We start from the raw sequence: 16,855 nt of genomic DNA on the forward strand, positions 1-16,855 counted from the left end.
CTTTGTGCACCCTTGTCACTTGCATCACATTTTCACTGATAAAATGTAGCAAACAAGCACTTGCACATGTGCACAGTAATTGCACGTTTCTTAGGTAACATGAACTCTGACTCCCTGACTCGAAGAACTGTGTCACTTTTCCGAATTACGTTACACAGTCCTTTTGTAACACAACCGCACCGCCTCAGATCTTTTTTCTGAGGGGATGTGGTGACAGGTTTTAAGTTAGCTAGCCCAAGACCAAGATCCACGACCATTCATGTACAGTTAAAATCTATGAATGTAGATTTAACTTTCTAAACTGAAATGTATACATTCCATCACTATATGGATCTCTTATTTTATTAGCTCATATCTGTCCTGGATAATGGAAAAACACCTTGATTGTCTTGAGCATTTACTTTATCATTTAAAAAATAAAACTCTTTCACCACATAAATTAATATACATCCAGTTACACTTATATTCTTGAAAACAAAAATGATGATATATCTATGTATTTTAATTTCACAAAACAGAACATTCTATGATCAATTTAAAAGAAGTAATGGGATATTAAATATAATAAAACTATTAGTATACAATGTAAGAGTAAAGGTAGCTGGTTTAATTGCAGGGGAGAGGGGGCAAGTTTTGCAGGTCTATTAGCAGTGTTTTAAAAGCTGTTCAGTAGCAGCTTATTCTGTTTCAGCTCTAGCTATCTCCTAATGGCCTACCTCTGCCTTTGAACAAAGACACTGTATTGTTGCTGATTCTGAGCCACTCATCTTATGTCACCCAACTATAGTGTCTCATGACACCTAATTGACACTATAGCTGGATGACATTGTATTGTTGCATGTGAAGAATTAAGCTGTGGAAGATTACGAGCTCACAAATAATTAATAAGCAACCTAGTTGTCTCTGTATTTTGAGAATATCCAAGAAAAATAAAATAAAAACAAATGTATGTTTAGCACATTGAAAGTGTATTCAAATGAAAATGTACCACTTTCATCCAAAATATTTGTAGTCATTGGAGGAGCAGTTGTAATTATTTAAAGCATTTTAAACATTTTAAAAACAACACTTGCATACACATTGCTACAAACAATACTCTGTACTGCACAGAATACAGTGAAAGAGACTGCAGTGCCCCTGTGCTACTCATCTATTCATTACTTTGTCCATCCCACCCTTTCTGTAGTTTCATTCCAGTCTGGAACAGCTTCTACTGTAAGACAATGTACAAAGAAGAAATGTAATTCCTCTTTTTGACAAATCTGGAACAGATACTCCTGAATCGTGATGAAATGCAATGAAAAAACAAAAAGCACAAAAAAACATGTATACCCAGTAAAACAGAATAAAATAGCCCTTCCAAGAAAATGTGTTATAAACCTGTACATTTTAAGGACAGAAGAAAGGGCTGATCAGTTGACAAACACACAAGGGGTTGGGGTTAGGCGCAACCTGATATACCACTGATGCAGGGCTACAAGTTACCAGCTATTCTCTGTGGCTATTCCCTATTCACAGCCCAGCTGCATTCCTCTTCAGTCACAGCCCCAGCGACATGAGAGCTGGCTTCTTGTCAACATTCAGAGGGCATTAGCAGCACTTCCATGTTCACTTCTCATGGATAAAAGCGTGATCAAATTCAGCCACTGTAACAAAGAGATATATTGTTTCTTTGTCCCGGAGGAATGTCCAGAATGTGGAGTGAGCTTCAGTGGCCGGAGACTTGAGGATGCTCCCATCAGTATCCCCAATCCGTTCTCCAATGGGCACAAGGCTCCTTGCTCCTTTCTTGTAGCCCCCACTGAGGATACCTTTCTCAGGTAAGATTGAACCTATATGAGGACATGCTTGTATTTTTCACAGTCAATGATATTCAGTATGGAACATGTATTGTTCTGGCTATCTGAGATATACCAAAATAAATAAAAAAAATATATTTAAAAATGGTTTGCATACCATGCTGACATTCTGCAGACATTAAGGCTTGAAAGATTCTTGATCTTAAACGTCCACTAATTTCTTCAGGAGTAAGTACAGTACTTTGACCTGAAGAAAATAACTGGACAATGTTTAATGTTTAAATTTGACTGAAACTATTAGTAGTATTATGTATACTTGAATGATAAGTATGTAAATACAAGGCAGTGCTCAACATTATTCTTAATTTCCACATGCAAAGGGACTTTGATGGGGAATCTGACCTGCATACCGGGATCACTGACACTAAAGGTACAGTATGTACTAAATATATACAAAAACCAGTGCTGCCCTGGAGCCAAGCTACATTTTTTAAATATAATGCTAAAGGCACACTTTCAATTCTGATTTATTCACTGACAAATGTAGCTGGGTTATATAGCCAGTTGCACACCTGTTATATGTGATAAATATAACCTTGACAGTCTCCATAAAATACCAAACAACATTTTGTTTCCAGATGCGTAATCATAAAGTGTAACAAGGTTTGGATGTAACAATAAGCAAATATGTAATATGCAAGTTGAAAGTGTGGCGTTTTTGCATGCAGGTGTGGTCTACAACTACACAAAGACAGGGGTGCAAAAGGACACCCAGGGATGGGAGAAGTGTATAAGCGTGCCTTTGGTTCAGCCAGACATGTACAGCCTCATTGACCAATGGGACCAGTACCTGGAGAAGTTCTCCTCTGCCCAGACTTGGGACCCACAATTCCAGAGGTACATTAATATTTTTAAAAGAATGAAAATGAGTACTTGGGGGTCAAGGATTAATTATGTTTCTAAGAAGTCTCAGACCCTGGTACAGACCCTTTCAGTTCCTCTTTCATGTGCCCCCACTGAGAAAGAAACAATATTTTCCCTGTTTGTTGATCAAAGATGGTATCTAAAATGATGACAACATATTCTGAAATGAGCATTAACCTGAACATGGTGACTCCTTGTCCTGAGCAACTGTTTAACCCATATTCACATATACATTTTGTGCAGATTTGATGAGGAGAAACACAACTGCTATAACTACACCTTGGCATTTATAAACTGTGTGCTGGCCACACAGGGCAAAAGGGCTCTCAGCAAGGATGAGTTCACACAGAACTTTGTTGTGCCCCGGATCAAGAGAGCTTCCAAGTACAGAATGCTGTGTGAGGAGATCTCCAAAAAGTACTTCTACATTGTGGACAGTCCTCCAAAAGAATCAGGTGATGGGAACTCGGAGGGATGATTCAGTGACTACATTGTAACACACTGTTCCCAACCTCGAAGGGTGTATGCTGTTTTTTGTTTATTTATTCCTGGGGCCTGTTTCACAAAGAAAGAATTACCGAGTTAGCTGGATAACTGCACTAAGTGAAACCCTGACCCCACCCAAATATGGAACATGGACTGAAATTAAAAAGAGCCGTTTCAGGTTTTACTTATCAGGCTAACGATGAGACAAGTATGGTTGATAGGTATATTGCATTTTTTGTTACTATGAGACTGAACAGTCAATCAGGGAATCACAATTTATTTACTTGGATCAGTATTCAAAGCCTCCTTTGTGAAAAAATGCAAGAAATCACATCATGACAAAGCCTAATTTTCTTCTCTGAAAGTGAGTGGAAGCAAATTTTTTTTTTTAACCAAAATTATCAGGCCAACAGCTTATATTAGTAAAACCTACATTACTACTTTAATTTAATTTCCTCCCTCTCCACCTCAGCAGATACGTGCTGAGGTGAATCAACCAGGTGGGTGCCACTGGATTATGGTGTACAGCTCTTTCAGGGTAATCATTTATCATCAATTCCCATGTGGTTAAAGTGCAGATTTTCAGCTTTTAGGCTTTTGATTGTGTTATTGGTGTTTAAACAGGAGGACTAGTGGAAGCCATTATGTGGCTGGAAAAAAGGAAAAAACAAAGTGACATAGGCCAAACAGTATGATATAATATGATTAGATCTATAAGTTCATGTATTTTGCACTAAAGTATAACTGTCAGTTTGTTTGGATGCAGTATGCTTCTGCCTTGGCACTGTTTTTCAAATTCATGCATATTAACAATATTCTGCTATTTTCTACCGATGTTAAAACTCTTGTTGCTCCTATAATATGTAGGTTATTCAATGCATCATGCCATGTTAAGTTTGTACACTGGAGCTTATTCCAAATAAATAAATAATGAATATTGACAAGAAAATTGTGTAGATTCATACCTGGAGTTTTTTTCACAGTGCACGCATTACTCAAAGATGCAAACATAAACTTCATTACATCACTGAAATACAATGACTGAATACACAATTATAGTGGTATGAGTGTAATTGTGTATATGTACATATATGTAAAAGTAACAATTATGTTGAAAGCAGAGAAAACTACAGAAATAGAATGGTGCAGAAAGCTGATGGCCCTGAGAAAAGCACATGAGACTGGGGTCACAGCTCCTCTTGGTCTGTGCGCTCTCGAGAGGATATCCACCTGCTCACAATCATCTCCTTTAAAAACAAGAAAATAACCATTTAGTCTGTTTTCAAGAAGGCCAAGACAAGTGAACAGTACAAGAGAGAAACGTGTGCCACCTGAACTTTGATCCTCTTGATACATTCTGGGGAGGACAGCTCCTCCTCCGTCATATCCGATGGCCTGATGACGTAACAGAGCATCAGCTCCTAGCAACCAAACAGAAATCATACAACAAAGTTTAAATCTACTGCCGATGCACAGTAACAATACAGAAAACACACACCTTCCTTGTTCATGCTTCAAGACTCGACAATGCTCATTTACTATATTCATTGTAGATCAAGTGTTCAGACTGAAACATGCATTGAATTTGTACCTTTTAAATGTGTTTCTTTAAGACTAGAGTTCACACTGATGTTCACGTCAATTACAGTAAGGATATGTGACAACCCATACATTACGACACAGAATGTACAGTCAGCATTTCAAACACTGCATTTCTTCACACTTGTCTACTAACAAGATGGCACTTTAACCACCAGACAGGAAAAGGGAAACTCAAGGGGACATGAACAAGGAGTCACATGCAACGCACGTGGATGTGATGTAACAGGAGAAAAGGGAGGTTTGGATGACGATGACCACTTCCTCTTTACCTTGGAGACGTTTCCTGTGATTCTGCTGAGCGCGGCTAATGAGCGCCAGCTGAATGGTCGAATCGCTGCCCCCCTGAAGGAATCATCCACTTTCTCCACCACCACAGAATAGCTGCAGAAGGGGAACAGCCTTGTTAGAAAGGAACAAAGGTGTATTAGCCCTAACTATGTTACATCCTGCATCACCTTACCTTCATTTAACAGTGGAAGAGAACCTGATTAATATGAGCAACAGCTCCAGACTTGGGTAGCATTTGCACACTTCGGAGTATAGATGTATAATCTCAAAGGTATTAGCTATGTTAATAGTTAACTATGCCATCCAAAAACTAAAGTAAAATGTTTGCCTGACCCTGTGCATTTAAGTCAATGTTCTGCTTAAATCAATGCCAAAAACACCATAATACAGTATATTCAAGATAAACAATGGACAAAGCCAAGAGCTTAGTGAACATTGTTAGAGAATCTTTTGTGCAAATTCAATTCTGCGCTACTGATAAACAAAGGACATATTCATTATAATTCGGAAGCTGAAAACATAGGTTAATAGCTGTAATGAGTTCATGATATGCCATGTTCTCTTCCAACACTATAATAAAATGTAATCTCTGAACAAACCTTGCATGATAAAATGGAGGTCCTTTGCGGTACAGCACTGAAAAAATGAATTGAAAAAGAATTAAAAAACAGAAAATATTTGCGAATAACTGCTATATGTTTAATGCATACTAAGACTACAGTATGTTGAAAAAACGTCTTGCAAAAACGAATTGTCTAGTGCCCTTTGCATTTACATGCAGTGTAGTACTCCGACCAGTTTTTTTTTCTGTTTTCATACAACCTCAATTGCCAGGAGAAATAATGTTATACACAAACAGCTCAAACAGTTAAGCAAGAGTGACTTTCTAATTAGGTTTTTGTTTTGGAGGAAGGAATTTCACCTAAAATTCTCTGGGCCTACACTGGGCTAATGGTTGTTACATGTGAAGATGGCAAGTGGGTTAGCTTGGCAGTGAGGGTCTTGAGCAGTGGTTAGTAGGTTTTCACACTGACCATCAGGTTGAAGCAAGCAGAAGCACCAAGAAAGCCTTGCTTAGGAGGCCTGAATAATTTAAACAGCTGCCCCAAGGTGTTACCTAAACCTCTTGGAAACTTCAACTAATTAAACGCTGACAAAGTTCAGCAGACACTCCCTCCTCAGACTGCCAGGGGTCACACCTGAATCTGCTACCTGATCGCTGGAAGAAACAATCACGGTTCTGATAACAGAAAAGATTCTCTTTTCATCAATGTTTCAAGTGGGTGCAAGCTGTTAAACAACCTTCAGGACAGCTGTAGCGTTTGTAGGAAAGAAGATCTACCTCAAATTTCAACCAGCTTTCACTGAACACACTGAACTTGACCTACAATACAATGGTTTGGGCTGCTGTGTCCCAGTTTCAACAGTAATGGCCTTGAGAGTTACATGCATATTAGAATGGACTGAGTAAGTGATAATTTCTGTGTGGTAAATGATCATTTTAGAAAGATACTCACTGAAGTCAGTTCCGTACTTCACGCCGACTTTGGGTACCCACCCTTTGCAGCGAAAGTAGTGGTAAGCCATGTAGGAAGTCTCAAAGTTTGGCTGAACTGACTTGAACACTTCCCACAGGTGAATAATTGTAAATGGTTCCTTATGCAAAAACAAATACAAGAAAAAGGTGCGTTCATCAACAATGAACAACATGTATTATTGAAAAAAGTATTTGGTGCTCAGTATGGTAATTCATGGATTGGGAGAAAGAAGGCCTTACCTCATTGTAATAAACTGATAAACATCCTAAAGCATATACCAAGAAGAAGGCCTGTTAATAAAGAAAGATTGTTTAAGCCTTCTGGCTTGTAAAACTGATTCCTTTCAGTGAATGTAGATATGCATGCAGCCTGATGTTTACAGACGCCAGCATATTCAAGGCCTTTGAATTCCTGCTAATATTTACTTAACTTTGTGTTTGCATATTTCATAGTGAAGTGAATGAGCAAAATCGTACCACTGGATGTGAAACAAAACATACACACCCTACTCAGCTGTCATTAGACATACATTAATGATTCCCCAGGGCCAGAACTCACAGGAATGAACAGAAATCATGTCACATTCACACCCCAGAAATAGAAACAATTTTAACACACATGAAGGGAGTACTGTATTAATATTAACCTCAGCAGAAAGAGGGATGTCTGCAATCTTAATTATTTTCTTTGGCATCACAAACTGCTCCACCGTAATTAAAAACCCTTATTAAAGTGTTTTTTGTAAACTGCTGGAACAGGCCCCTGGCAAAATGGTCTTACCTCTTCCAGGCTCAGCTGCAGGTACTCCACGATCGCAAAGGGGTTCACCCTGCATACAAATCTTTCCATTTGGTTCATCTAAAAAAATAATTTAAAAAAAGACAAAAAAAAATATTATCACGAATGACATTTAGTTTTATATACAGCACAAACCACACCAATAAATCACTCAGGCAGCGAGAATTCAAAATGCATGGTGTCCTTCATACTCTAAACAGTCTCATGGAAATATGTGAGCACAAGCCCGGACCAAACTGGAACGACTCATGCGACAGGCTAGTAGGATCTTTGGGGTAGACCAGATCTCTGCCAAGGAGCTCTTTGTCAAAGAAATGGAAAATAAGGTGAGACAACTTTGAGGTGATTCGAGCCAGCAGCTGCACAGCCAGCTGAGTAGACACAGCCATATCCCTCTGTGGGCGGCTCCTGCAGCACAGGGTAAGGACTAAACCAGGGGTCGGCAACCCTGGTCCTGGAGAGCCGCAGGGTGTGCTGGCTTTCGTCTCCACCTTAAAATAAGCAACCGATTCAGACCCAAGAAACCAGGTGAGGTGAGTTAACTGTGCAATCAACGGCTTTCATTGATCAATTAATGTAACAACGAAAGCCAGCACACCCTGTGGCTCTCCAGGACCAGGGTTGCCGACCCCTGGACTAAACGCTATGCAGATTCCTTTATCCCAGCCGCGGTCAGGCTCTATAATGAGCAACACGAAACACGTATGTATTACCCATGTATTATTTATGACTTGTGTGTGCTGGAACTGAATGTCTTTCCTCTTTGCATACTGTTTGTGAATGTTTTTGATTATATTTTGTGTTGTTAATTTCCCCCTTTTATAATAAAGCTGACTTGATTTGAATGTTTTGAAAGAAATCCACATCTAGTACATTACATTACATTATTGGCATTTGGCAGACGCTCTTATCCAGAGCGACGTATAGTTGAATAGACTAAGCAGGAGACAATCCTCCCCTGGAGCAATGCAGGGTTAAGGGCCTTGCTCAAGGGCCCAACGGCTGTGCAGATCTTATTGTGGCTACACCGGGATTAGGACCACCAACCTTGGGTGTCCCAATCATTTACCGTAACCACTACGCTACAGGCCGCCCTAGTACTAACAACCATAAGCATAAGCCATTCTGAAATATTTAATATACAGAGTACGTGTCATGTCACCACCTACTTTTACCTGCTGGTACTGTGCATCTACTGTGCACACAAAGGATGGACAACCATGAACTAAAACCAACAAGAAGGAGCGTTCGGATATCTACACTGCAAGAGCTGTTGTCTCCAGCCTCCACACCCTCCTGCTGCTCCTGCTCCTCCACAAGGACATACTGGTACCCCGAGGTCAGAGTAGGGCTCTGCTCCTTCCCGTTGGCTGGAATGTCCGTCCTCAGCATGGAACTATTCAATGGGCAGCCACAGTGGGCTATCCAGTCATCGTGCTTGGCACACTTTACACTGGACAGGGCTTCGAGGTCCACCACCGCGGGCTCAGAGGGGTACAGGCGGGCCAGGGGGTCATACCTCGCATCCCCCTGGCGCCTCCGCCCCTCAGCTCCAGTGCAGTCAGAGTCGGCGTTCCCCGTTCTTTCGCCTCCACAGACGTCAAAGCCAGAAGGCCCTGGGGACCCAAGGTCAGGAGATCTCCCCACTTCCTCTCCCATAACAGGGCAGTGCATAGCTTCTTTGGGTGCCTCCTCCTCTTCTGTTCCTCCAGTCAGATCCAACTTGACAGGGTGGGTGTATTTCTCCAGCACCTGATTGGCATCCTCCTCATCCAACCCCTGTGCTAGGAGCACATCCCGAGCCAAGTTTACACGCTGCTGGTACCTGGAACACCAGCAATAGGCAACAGAATCAACTAACATGGTCTTATGCAGTGTCAGGGTTTGACTGTTTTCAGTTTTTTTAAACCACCAAATAATAGCTAATACAGTATACATTTATACCATTTAATCACTGGGAAATTGTGAGATGAGGACGTGTAGGACATGTAGAGATTAAAACAATTTAGAGGATAAAAGAATGCCAGACTCACTGTGTGAATGAGATCACAGGCAGACATCTGTCGTTGATATCTGCAAAAGCGCATAATAAAAATAGCGCATGAACTACAGTGTTTGGAATAAAATGAACCATAATAACAGGATTAACCAATAAAAAAGCATATCCGAACTCCAGCATTTTATGCTACATTGCCTTCAAACACATACTGTAATTTTACAAACATCTCTTATATGAACAAAAACAAAAACTTACTCCTCCATTTTTCAGAGATGCTATGCTCTGGTCTGCTCCTTGACAAAATGCCTTTCCCGAAAAAACCCTGCAAAAGACAATAGTGTTGACCACATGCAGTTCATGCATATCAATAAAATACATTGATATATTATAGCTGCAAATTACAGCCAATTACCTTTCCATATATGGCTTGTATGTGGTCGGGATCCCTGACAATGACATGCTGATTCAATATTTCTGCTCTATAGACGTGGTGTTGTTGAAATTGAGCATCCTCTGCAGATACTGGAACAGGGAAGGGTGCTTCATATGATTCATACACTCTAACACGGCGTTTCGGCGCCTGGAAGACGGCTTCAGCCATGAGCGGACCTATAGCAGTTCTCTGCAGACAGTAAAACGTAAGTTAGCATTTCTTGCCTTGTCCGGGAATGACATGAGATTCGCATGACATTTCGCAAACTGGAAGAGAGCAAAGCTATCTGAAAGCAATAGTGTTTTTACGCAGAGCTGTAATCTAAAAAGTTGCAACCAACAAATAATTTAACGGACGTACACCGAGCAATTAGTTAACCTATGTTTTCCAAGAAATTTAATTCAGAGATAAGTTAATGTACATGATTAAACAACAACTTCCAACACGCGTGCTAGTTTTTCTTACGCGTGCATCGGAAATTGCGTTCGTCAGGAGGCACGGACTTGTGGAAATATGGTTCCACAGTACCGTTTTGTTTTCATGTAGCGTAGGCCTATGCTACGTAAGACGAGGCTATTATGAGAATTAACATTGATGCTCTACATCAGAGATACTAGAACGACTGTAGATGCATTAATTGCACGTTTAAACACCACACATAACCGCGGGACAAGACAGAATGCCGTGAACATAAGTAAAGTAAATACATGTTAGTAGAAATATAGTAATAAATATGTTAGATATTAATAATATAACAGGATTTTTAGGCTATTAAAACAGTTGCGCGTTTGAACAGCTAATTTTGCCTTAGTGTCGAAATGCCAAAGGGAGCTCTCAGGGGCGCCTGGACAGGAAATTACAAAACACATCAGCGGTTGGGCAGACGGCTTGAAAAAAATAAAAAATCAAATTGCATAATTGAAAGGTAACGTCGAGGCGATTTAGAAAATATATATACTTTTTAATATGACCAGGCGTTTGTAGATTATTATTATTATTATTATTATTATTATTATTATTATTATTATTATTATTATTATCGTTGTTGTTATCTCGTTCTCTGAATGCAAACAGCAGGTGGGGATGTTGGCTAACCTATGACTTCAGTCCCTACAGTCAAATAATTCTCCTGCCCCCGAGTGCAATTAAGGTTGGAAAGTTTGAGGCCAACTGCAGCTTGCTTAAACCGCAGGTTTAAACCTCTAGACCACAGAACTGCATTAGGTTATAGCTTTAACAGCGGAATGAATTCTTATAAAAACACTGCAATTGATCCTTCATGACTATACATTATTATACCTTGGAGAAGGAAATATATGCATTGGTGCAACAATAGGACAGCTTGAATAGGCTACACATGCGGCTAATGTTGTGTAGACACATTTGATTTATTACAGATGAAAACAATCAATAAAAGCAACACTTTTAAATAATGAAGTCAACCTAAAATCTGTTTGCAAGATTATTTTCTGCTTAGAAAAAATAAGTTATAAGTTATTATATGCTCCTAAAATGTATATTCTCTATAGTTATTAATCAGCTTTTATTAATGTTTCTTGCTCTCCTTCAGTCTCAGCTGAATATATACTGAAGCACATTCATTGTAAATAGGAGCTGATATCTCATTGGCTGTAATATTTTAGTTAGGAGTTAAGATTCATATATTTTATGATTTATGTGAATTTCTTCTCCATTCGGTACATATTTTTGCATTCTGTAAAAATGTATTTCAGCCCAACATATTTGAGATGTATTTCTTCGCCTTATCCCTCTGCCATGTGTTGTTGTATAACCTGCAAATCATTAGCATTTTAACGGTACACTTTAAGATAAGAATATACAGTGAGCTCATTGATTTGACTCTGTACAGTTTTTGATTTGTAATAAAACATTATGCACGTGGTGAATTTCATATTCTCAATGTGCATATTCTCAGCTTTTATTTAAGGGCATTTTTTACATGGTTTCACCATGTAGAAATGATAGCATACATAGCCCCCCATTTCATGGCATAGACATCACCAGGAGCAGAGTATCTTCTCTGGTGATGCTCTGCCAGGCCTGCACTGCAGCCATCTTCAGCTCCTGCTTGTTTTGGGGGCTAGTTGTCAGTTTTCACTACAGCATACGAAATGCATGTTCAATTGGATTCAAATCAGGTGAATGACCTGACCAGTAATTTCCCAGGTGTTGGCTTTGAAATATCCATGTATTGATTTTGCAGTCTTATTGTGATCACTGTCTTGCTGGAGCATGAAGTGCCGTCCAATGAGTTTGGAGGCATTTGTTTTCACTTGAGAAGATAAGATGTCTGTGCACACTTTAGAATTAATTCTACTGCTGCTATCAGCAGTGACATAATCATTGAAGACAAGTACCTGTGGCAGCCATACATGTCCAAACGAAAATACCCCCACCTCCATGTTTCACAGATGAGAGGTTGCTTTGAATCTTGGTCTCATCTGTCCACAAGCCCTTTTTCCAGAACTCTGCAGGTGCTTTTAGGTGCTTTTTAGCAAACTGTAATCTGGCATTTCAGTTTCTGCAGCTGACTAGTGGTTTTCACCTTGCAGTGCAGCCTCTGTCGTTTTGTTTGTGAAGTCTTCTGAGGACAGTAGTCACTGATACATCCACACCTGCCTGCTGAAGAGTGTTTCTGATCTTTCGGACAGGTGTTTGACACTTTTTATTTGGGTGAAAACTCAAAACAGTTAATTTTAGTAAGCATACAGTTTGGCCTCTCATTGGCGCAACTCTGGTCTTCATGTTGGCAGACATAACAGACTCCAAAGATAATCAAAAAGTTAGAATCAAGACTAGTTCCTGAAAGTGTCTTAAACCTGCAACATGCCTTTAACACACCTGACTAATCAAAAGCACTTGTGAAGCCATTTGTCCCGAAATGCGGCACTATGTATTAAAAGTGTTTTAATTTCTACATGGTGAACCCAAAATGTATAAAATAAAAACCTTGAAAAAAAATGCTAAAAAGAAAATAAAATCTGCACTTTAAACATGTATCAACTGTTTGATTACAAATCTAAAATTCAAGAAAAAATATGTCTTGTGCCAACAATTATGGAGCTCACTGTATATAGGAGGGGAGTGTGTATTCTGAAATATAGCAGTCTGAAGTATTAGGTTCTAAGTGCTAATATCAGAATTATGGAGCTCACTGTATATAATCTGTAAAGTGCTAATATCAGAATTATGGAGCTCACTGTATATAATCTGTAAAATGCTAATATCAGAATTTTGATAGAAAGTAAACAAATGCGAAAGTCTCAAAACACTTTCCTTTCGTAAAATAATATATATATTTTTCCCTCAACCTGGTTTATTTCCATAAAGCTTTGATGTCTTTTTGACCTCGTGATTCAAACCGAGCTAGCTTGATGCTTTTATGCTCGTGCTGGTAGCAGTGGGTCGCTGGTTTTCCATCTGTGGGCAGATGGCAATGGAGTCTCTGTGCCAACCATATGTACATATGATACACTGGATGCAAGGGCATCAAAGTCAACAGCAGAGCATATGGTGGGTAGGTTAGAGAAAGAAGGAGAGAAATAGCTAGCTAGCTTCTAAAGCAGCTATACAAAGGCACTTGGTCTTTTTCTTTTTTTAAGACAAAATGCTTAATTAGGCTAACAATAAATGTATTAATCTTAATATTATGGCCCACTGATTTTGTGTTTGCTCCTAGAGTTCAAATTCAATAAATCAATTTTACTGTCCTTACCTTAAAATTGAGAATACCTTAAAATGTAATTAATATCTAATATTAGTACTAATTACATATATATAATATATATATAATTATATATATATATATATATATATATATATATATATATATATATATATATATAATTATATAACTCTCAGCTGTGTTGAGAGCAGTGTAATGTTCTGTGACTGTGCAAGGACTGGCCAAATAATATGTTTCTCAACTCAGATCAATGTTCACAGTGTTTCTTAAGCCATAATTTCACAATGAAGTATACTCTTAATAAACAGCAACAGGTCCTGGTGGAATACTGACTGCTGAACAATGTCTAAAGCAAACATGTACAAAAAAGAAGCCCTCAATATAAAAGGGTAAAAACTCTTGGTTTCTTTGAATATCAATCAATCCCAGAGAAAGTGTGTCCTCTTCACATTGTCTTGTTTGCTTGGTTGTATTTAATATTAAGGATGAGTAGTTTATTCCAAAAAAATAAAAATGTGAGAAATAATTAATGTGAGAAAATATTTTAATTGGAGTATTATTATATTTATATATATATTTATATTTATATTGCATGCCACAGTGTATGGTTTCAACATATGTAGGCCTTTTCATGCATACATATTGATACAGCCAACAATATTTATCATGTCACTGTCTGCTGAATTGCTCCCTCTGTCATATTGAACTAACTGGAGATGAGCTGCATTTTACTTCATATTATCATGTATACTTGGGGGAATATAAAGGTTTTTCATAAGCGATCATGGAATGAGTTTGTTTATATATAGTTTTATATTTGAATGGTTTAAAGTAACAGTAAAGAAATGTGCAAGTAGCAATATTTAAACATTTAGTTATATTTGTTTTTTACTTCATAATTATGAAATTATAGTTTAGTCCTCATTTTGCACCTAAAAACTTTATAAGATGAAAATGTCTATTGGTGTTATGCCAACCATAGTCTCTAGGCTCACAACTTACTCAGTTAAAATCAAATGTATTCTACACGCTTATTGTTATTTGTTCTACCTGAATAGCATATTAGCCATTGAATGCCTTACATACATGAAGTCAAATTGACACAAAATATGTAAGCTATATGGATTTCAGTGTGTGGGAGTTAGATTGTATTTCTCAGAATTGTGGGTGGGCCAGTAATGGACTGGGTTGCTCTGTGAGACAGCCTTGCACAATCGGAGAATTGGCTTACTCAACACTTTACATTATACTTCCTTGAGATACAAACTTCATTAAAGAGAATTGGCAGCTTACTCAACACTTTATATTAAATTGTATTTATATTATATGAAATGTAAGCTTAATTTACATTTTCATGAATTGTGCTTTTTAAACTAACATTCAGTTCTTTCATGGTGTTCCTAAAATCGAATCTCGAAGTGAAAACATTTAAAAACATTTCAATGAATTTGCCGGAAGTTAGACAGCACTGCTCCAGGTATGATTGACATGTTTCTTCCTCATCAAGAGATGAAAGAAGATTACTCCATTTCAGGTGCCTTCCATGAGCCTGTCACATTTAGAACATTGATAAGAGACAAATATGTCTTCTGCAGTCTTTCTGACACTTCATACTGTTCATTTTACAGCACTGTAATGCATGCAAACAGGACTTATTGAACTATTCTGTTCATCATTCATTGCTTAAAATCTTTAATGTCATTTTTCTTTATATTTTTTACATTTACAAAAAAGCTAAGTATCAGGTTTAAACAAGCTCTCATCAAAGTAATGAGGATACAAACTGAAATGGAAAAAAAAAATAATGATGCCAATATTTGTTATAGTACTCATACTTTTACAAGCCTCACAATGAGGTTAAATGACATATTCAAAATATATTGTAATAATTTATACAAGGGTATTTTTAGTTAATATTGGATCATAAGAACAATACTACTAACAACTAAAAATAGAAATATTCAAGTAAAGGTCCAATAAACTAATACACTTCAGGCCAGCAGTTAATAGTCTTGAATAAAATGCAAATGCTATAAACCTTTGAAGGCATTTAATCAGAAACTGTATGTGGCTATTAAAATTCCCGTGGATTACTTTAAAAACAGAGCACTGAAGAGTGCTCCCCCCTCTGAACTTACACATACGGACATGTTTCCGAAATGACCATTCTTCTCTGGCCGTATCCTTTTAAGAGCTTTAGAACAGGAAAATCATATTTTTTTTGTGATTATTTGGCAGAATGTATGAAGAATGTTGGCATGATACAGTCATCTGAGAATTGGTACTAACAAAGTAAGGATATGCTGACACCACATAAATAACACATTTAATCAACATCATCAACACAAACCACAGGCCCTCTTCCAGGCTGCCCACCTGCCAACCTTCTGCATTACTCATCTGAGCCAATCAGCTTTCTTCTTTCCCTTTCCCACCCCAGCCATTGGAGAATAGGCTAGGCTCCCCCTTGTAGCCAAAGATTTACAAGTTCATGAAACCCCCCCCCCCCCCCATTCTGCTGAGTAAAACTGCCAGTTCTGATCCCAAAATAAACCCGAACCTCTTCCATCTGTTTTTATGCAATGAATTATAGAAGCTGAAATGGGCTTTTCTCATGTCCTCATTTAAAACATGTGCTGCTCTGTCTCTGAATGAAAAATTGTTTTTTTTTTCCACAATGTCAAGATACTCCCTTGAAACAGTCTGTAAAATAATGCAGTTTGACAAGCATGAGATATAACTGCAGATAAAATAATTTCAAGGACACAAAGTAAGAGGGCAAAGGCATTGATCCTTGTGTTTGACCAACATTTACATTTAAAATATCACATCACATGTTCAGCTTCATGAGGTCTAAATCCTTAATGGTGATTTTATGAATGTATTGATTTCCATCATCACTAAAGTACAGTCTAACTTAACAGTCATAAAAAAAAATCGTAATTTTGTTTCTTTTTTTTCCCACTGTCAGTCTACTGTTGTAACTTATACCATTAAGTCCTATTGATATATGTCCATTGGCCCTTTTCTGTTTTGTAAGGATCTTGAGTTCAGTTGTTGGCACTAGACATTGTTCTTGGTACATACAAAAACATACAAAACTATAACATCATATAAGAATCAATTTAAATTCAAGTTTGTTTTTTAAGTTTTTTGTAAAATTGATGCAAAGGCCTTTATTATTTTGTTGTCAGAAATGAGAATCCTTGCATTATTTTGTCAACTCTTTGTTAAAATCAATCCTGTGTGTAAATTGGAACCATTTGTGTGAGTAACAAAAAA

General features: G+C 37.9%; 2 protein-coding genes across 5 annotated transcripts; one reads left to right on the forward strand and one right to left on the reverse strand.

Moving 5' to 3' along the window:
- The first annotated feature begins 130 nt into the window (after positions 1-130).
- Positions 131-4,158, forward strand: mkrn2os.2 (MKRN2 opposite strand, tandem duplicate 2). Its single transcript, XM_061218842.1, has 4 exons — positions 131-1,820; positions 2,180-2,229; positions 2,528-2,696; positions 2,967-4,158. The coding sequence occupies exons 1-4, from the start codon at positions 1,618-1,620 to the stop codon at positions 3,199-3,201; spliced, it is 657 nt and encodes a 218-aa protein (XP_061074826.1). The 5' UTR covers positions 131-1,617; the 3' UTR covers positions 3,202-4,158.
- A 104-nt stretch (positions 4,159-4,262) lies between these two features.
- On the reverse strand, positions 4,263-10,726 carry tsen2 (TSEN2 tRNA splicing endonuclease subunit). 4 transcript variants are annotated; one of them, XM_061218835.1, is made up of 12 exons: positions 10,674-10,726; positions 9,847-10,056; positions 9,690-9,756; positions 9,469-9,508; positions 8,696-9,260; positions 7,418-7,495; positions 6,877-6,927; positions 6,617-6,755; positions 5,699-5,735; positions 5,081-5,210; positions 4,541-4,630; positions 4,263-4,456 (listed from the first exon to the last, which is right to left on the reverse strand). In XM_061218835.1, exons 2-12 carry the CDS (start codon positions 10,033-10,035, stop codon positions 4,397-4,399), a joined length of 1,446 nt encoding a protein of 481 aa, XP_061074819.1. In that variant the 5' UTR covers positions 10,036-10,056; positions 10,674-10,726; the 3' UTR covers positions 4,263-4,396. The 4 variants fall into 4 exon arrangements, with proteins under 4 accessions (XP_061074819.1, XP_061074817.1, XP_061074820.1 ...); XM_061218833.1 differs by lacking the exon at positions 10,674-10,726 and adding an exon at positions 10,333-10,581; XM_061218836.1 differs by lacking the exon at positions 10,674-10,726 and adding an exon at positions 10,333-10,577 and having other exon boundaries at positions 5,081-5,192.
- Between the last annotated feature and the right edge of the window lie 6,129 nt (positions 10,727-16,855).

The sequence above is a fragment of the Conger conger genome, chromosome 14, assembly GCF_963514075.1.
Source record: "Conger conger chromosome 14, fConCon1.1, whole genome shotgun sequence".
Classification (NCBI taxonomy): domain Eukaryota; kingdom Metazoa; phylum Chordata; class Actinopteri; order Anguilliformes; family Congridae; genus Conger; species Conger conger.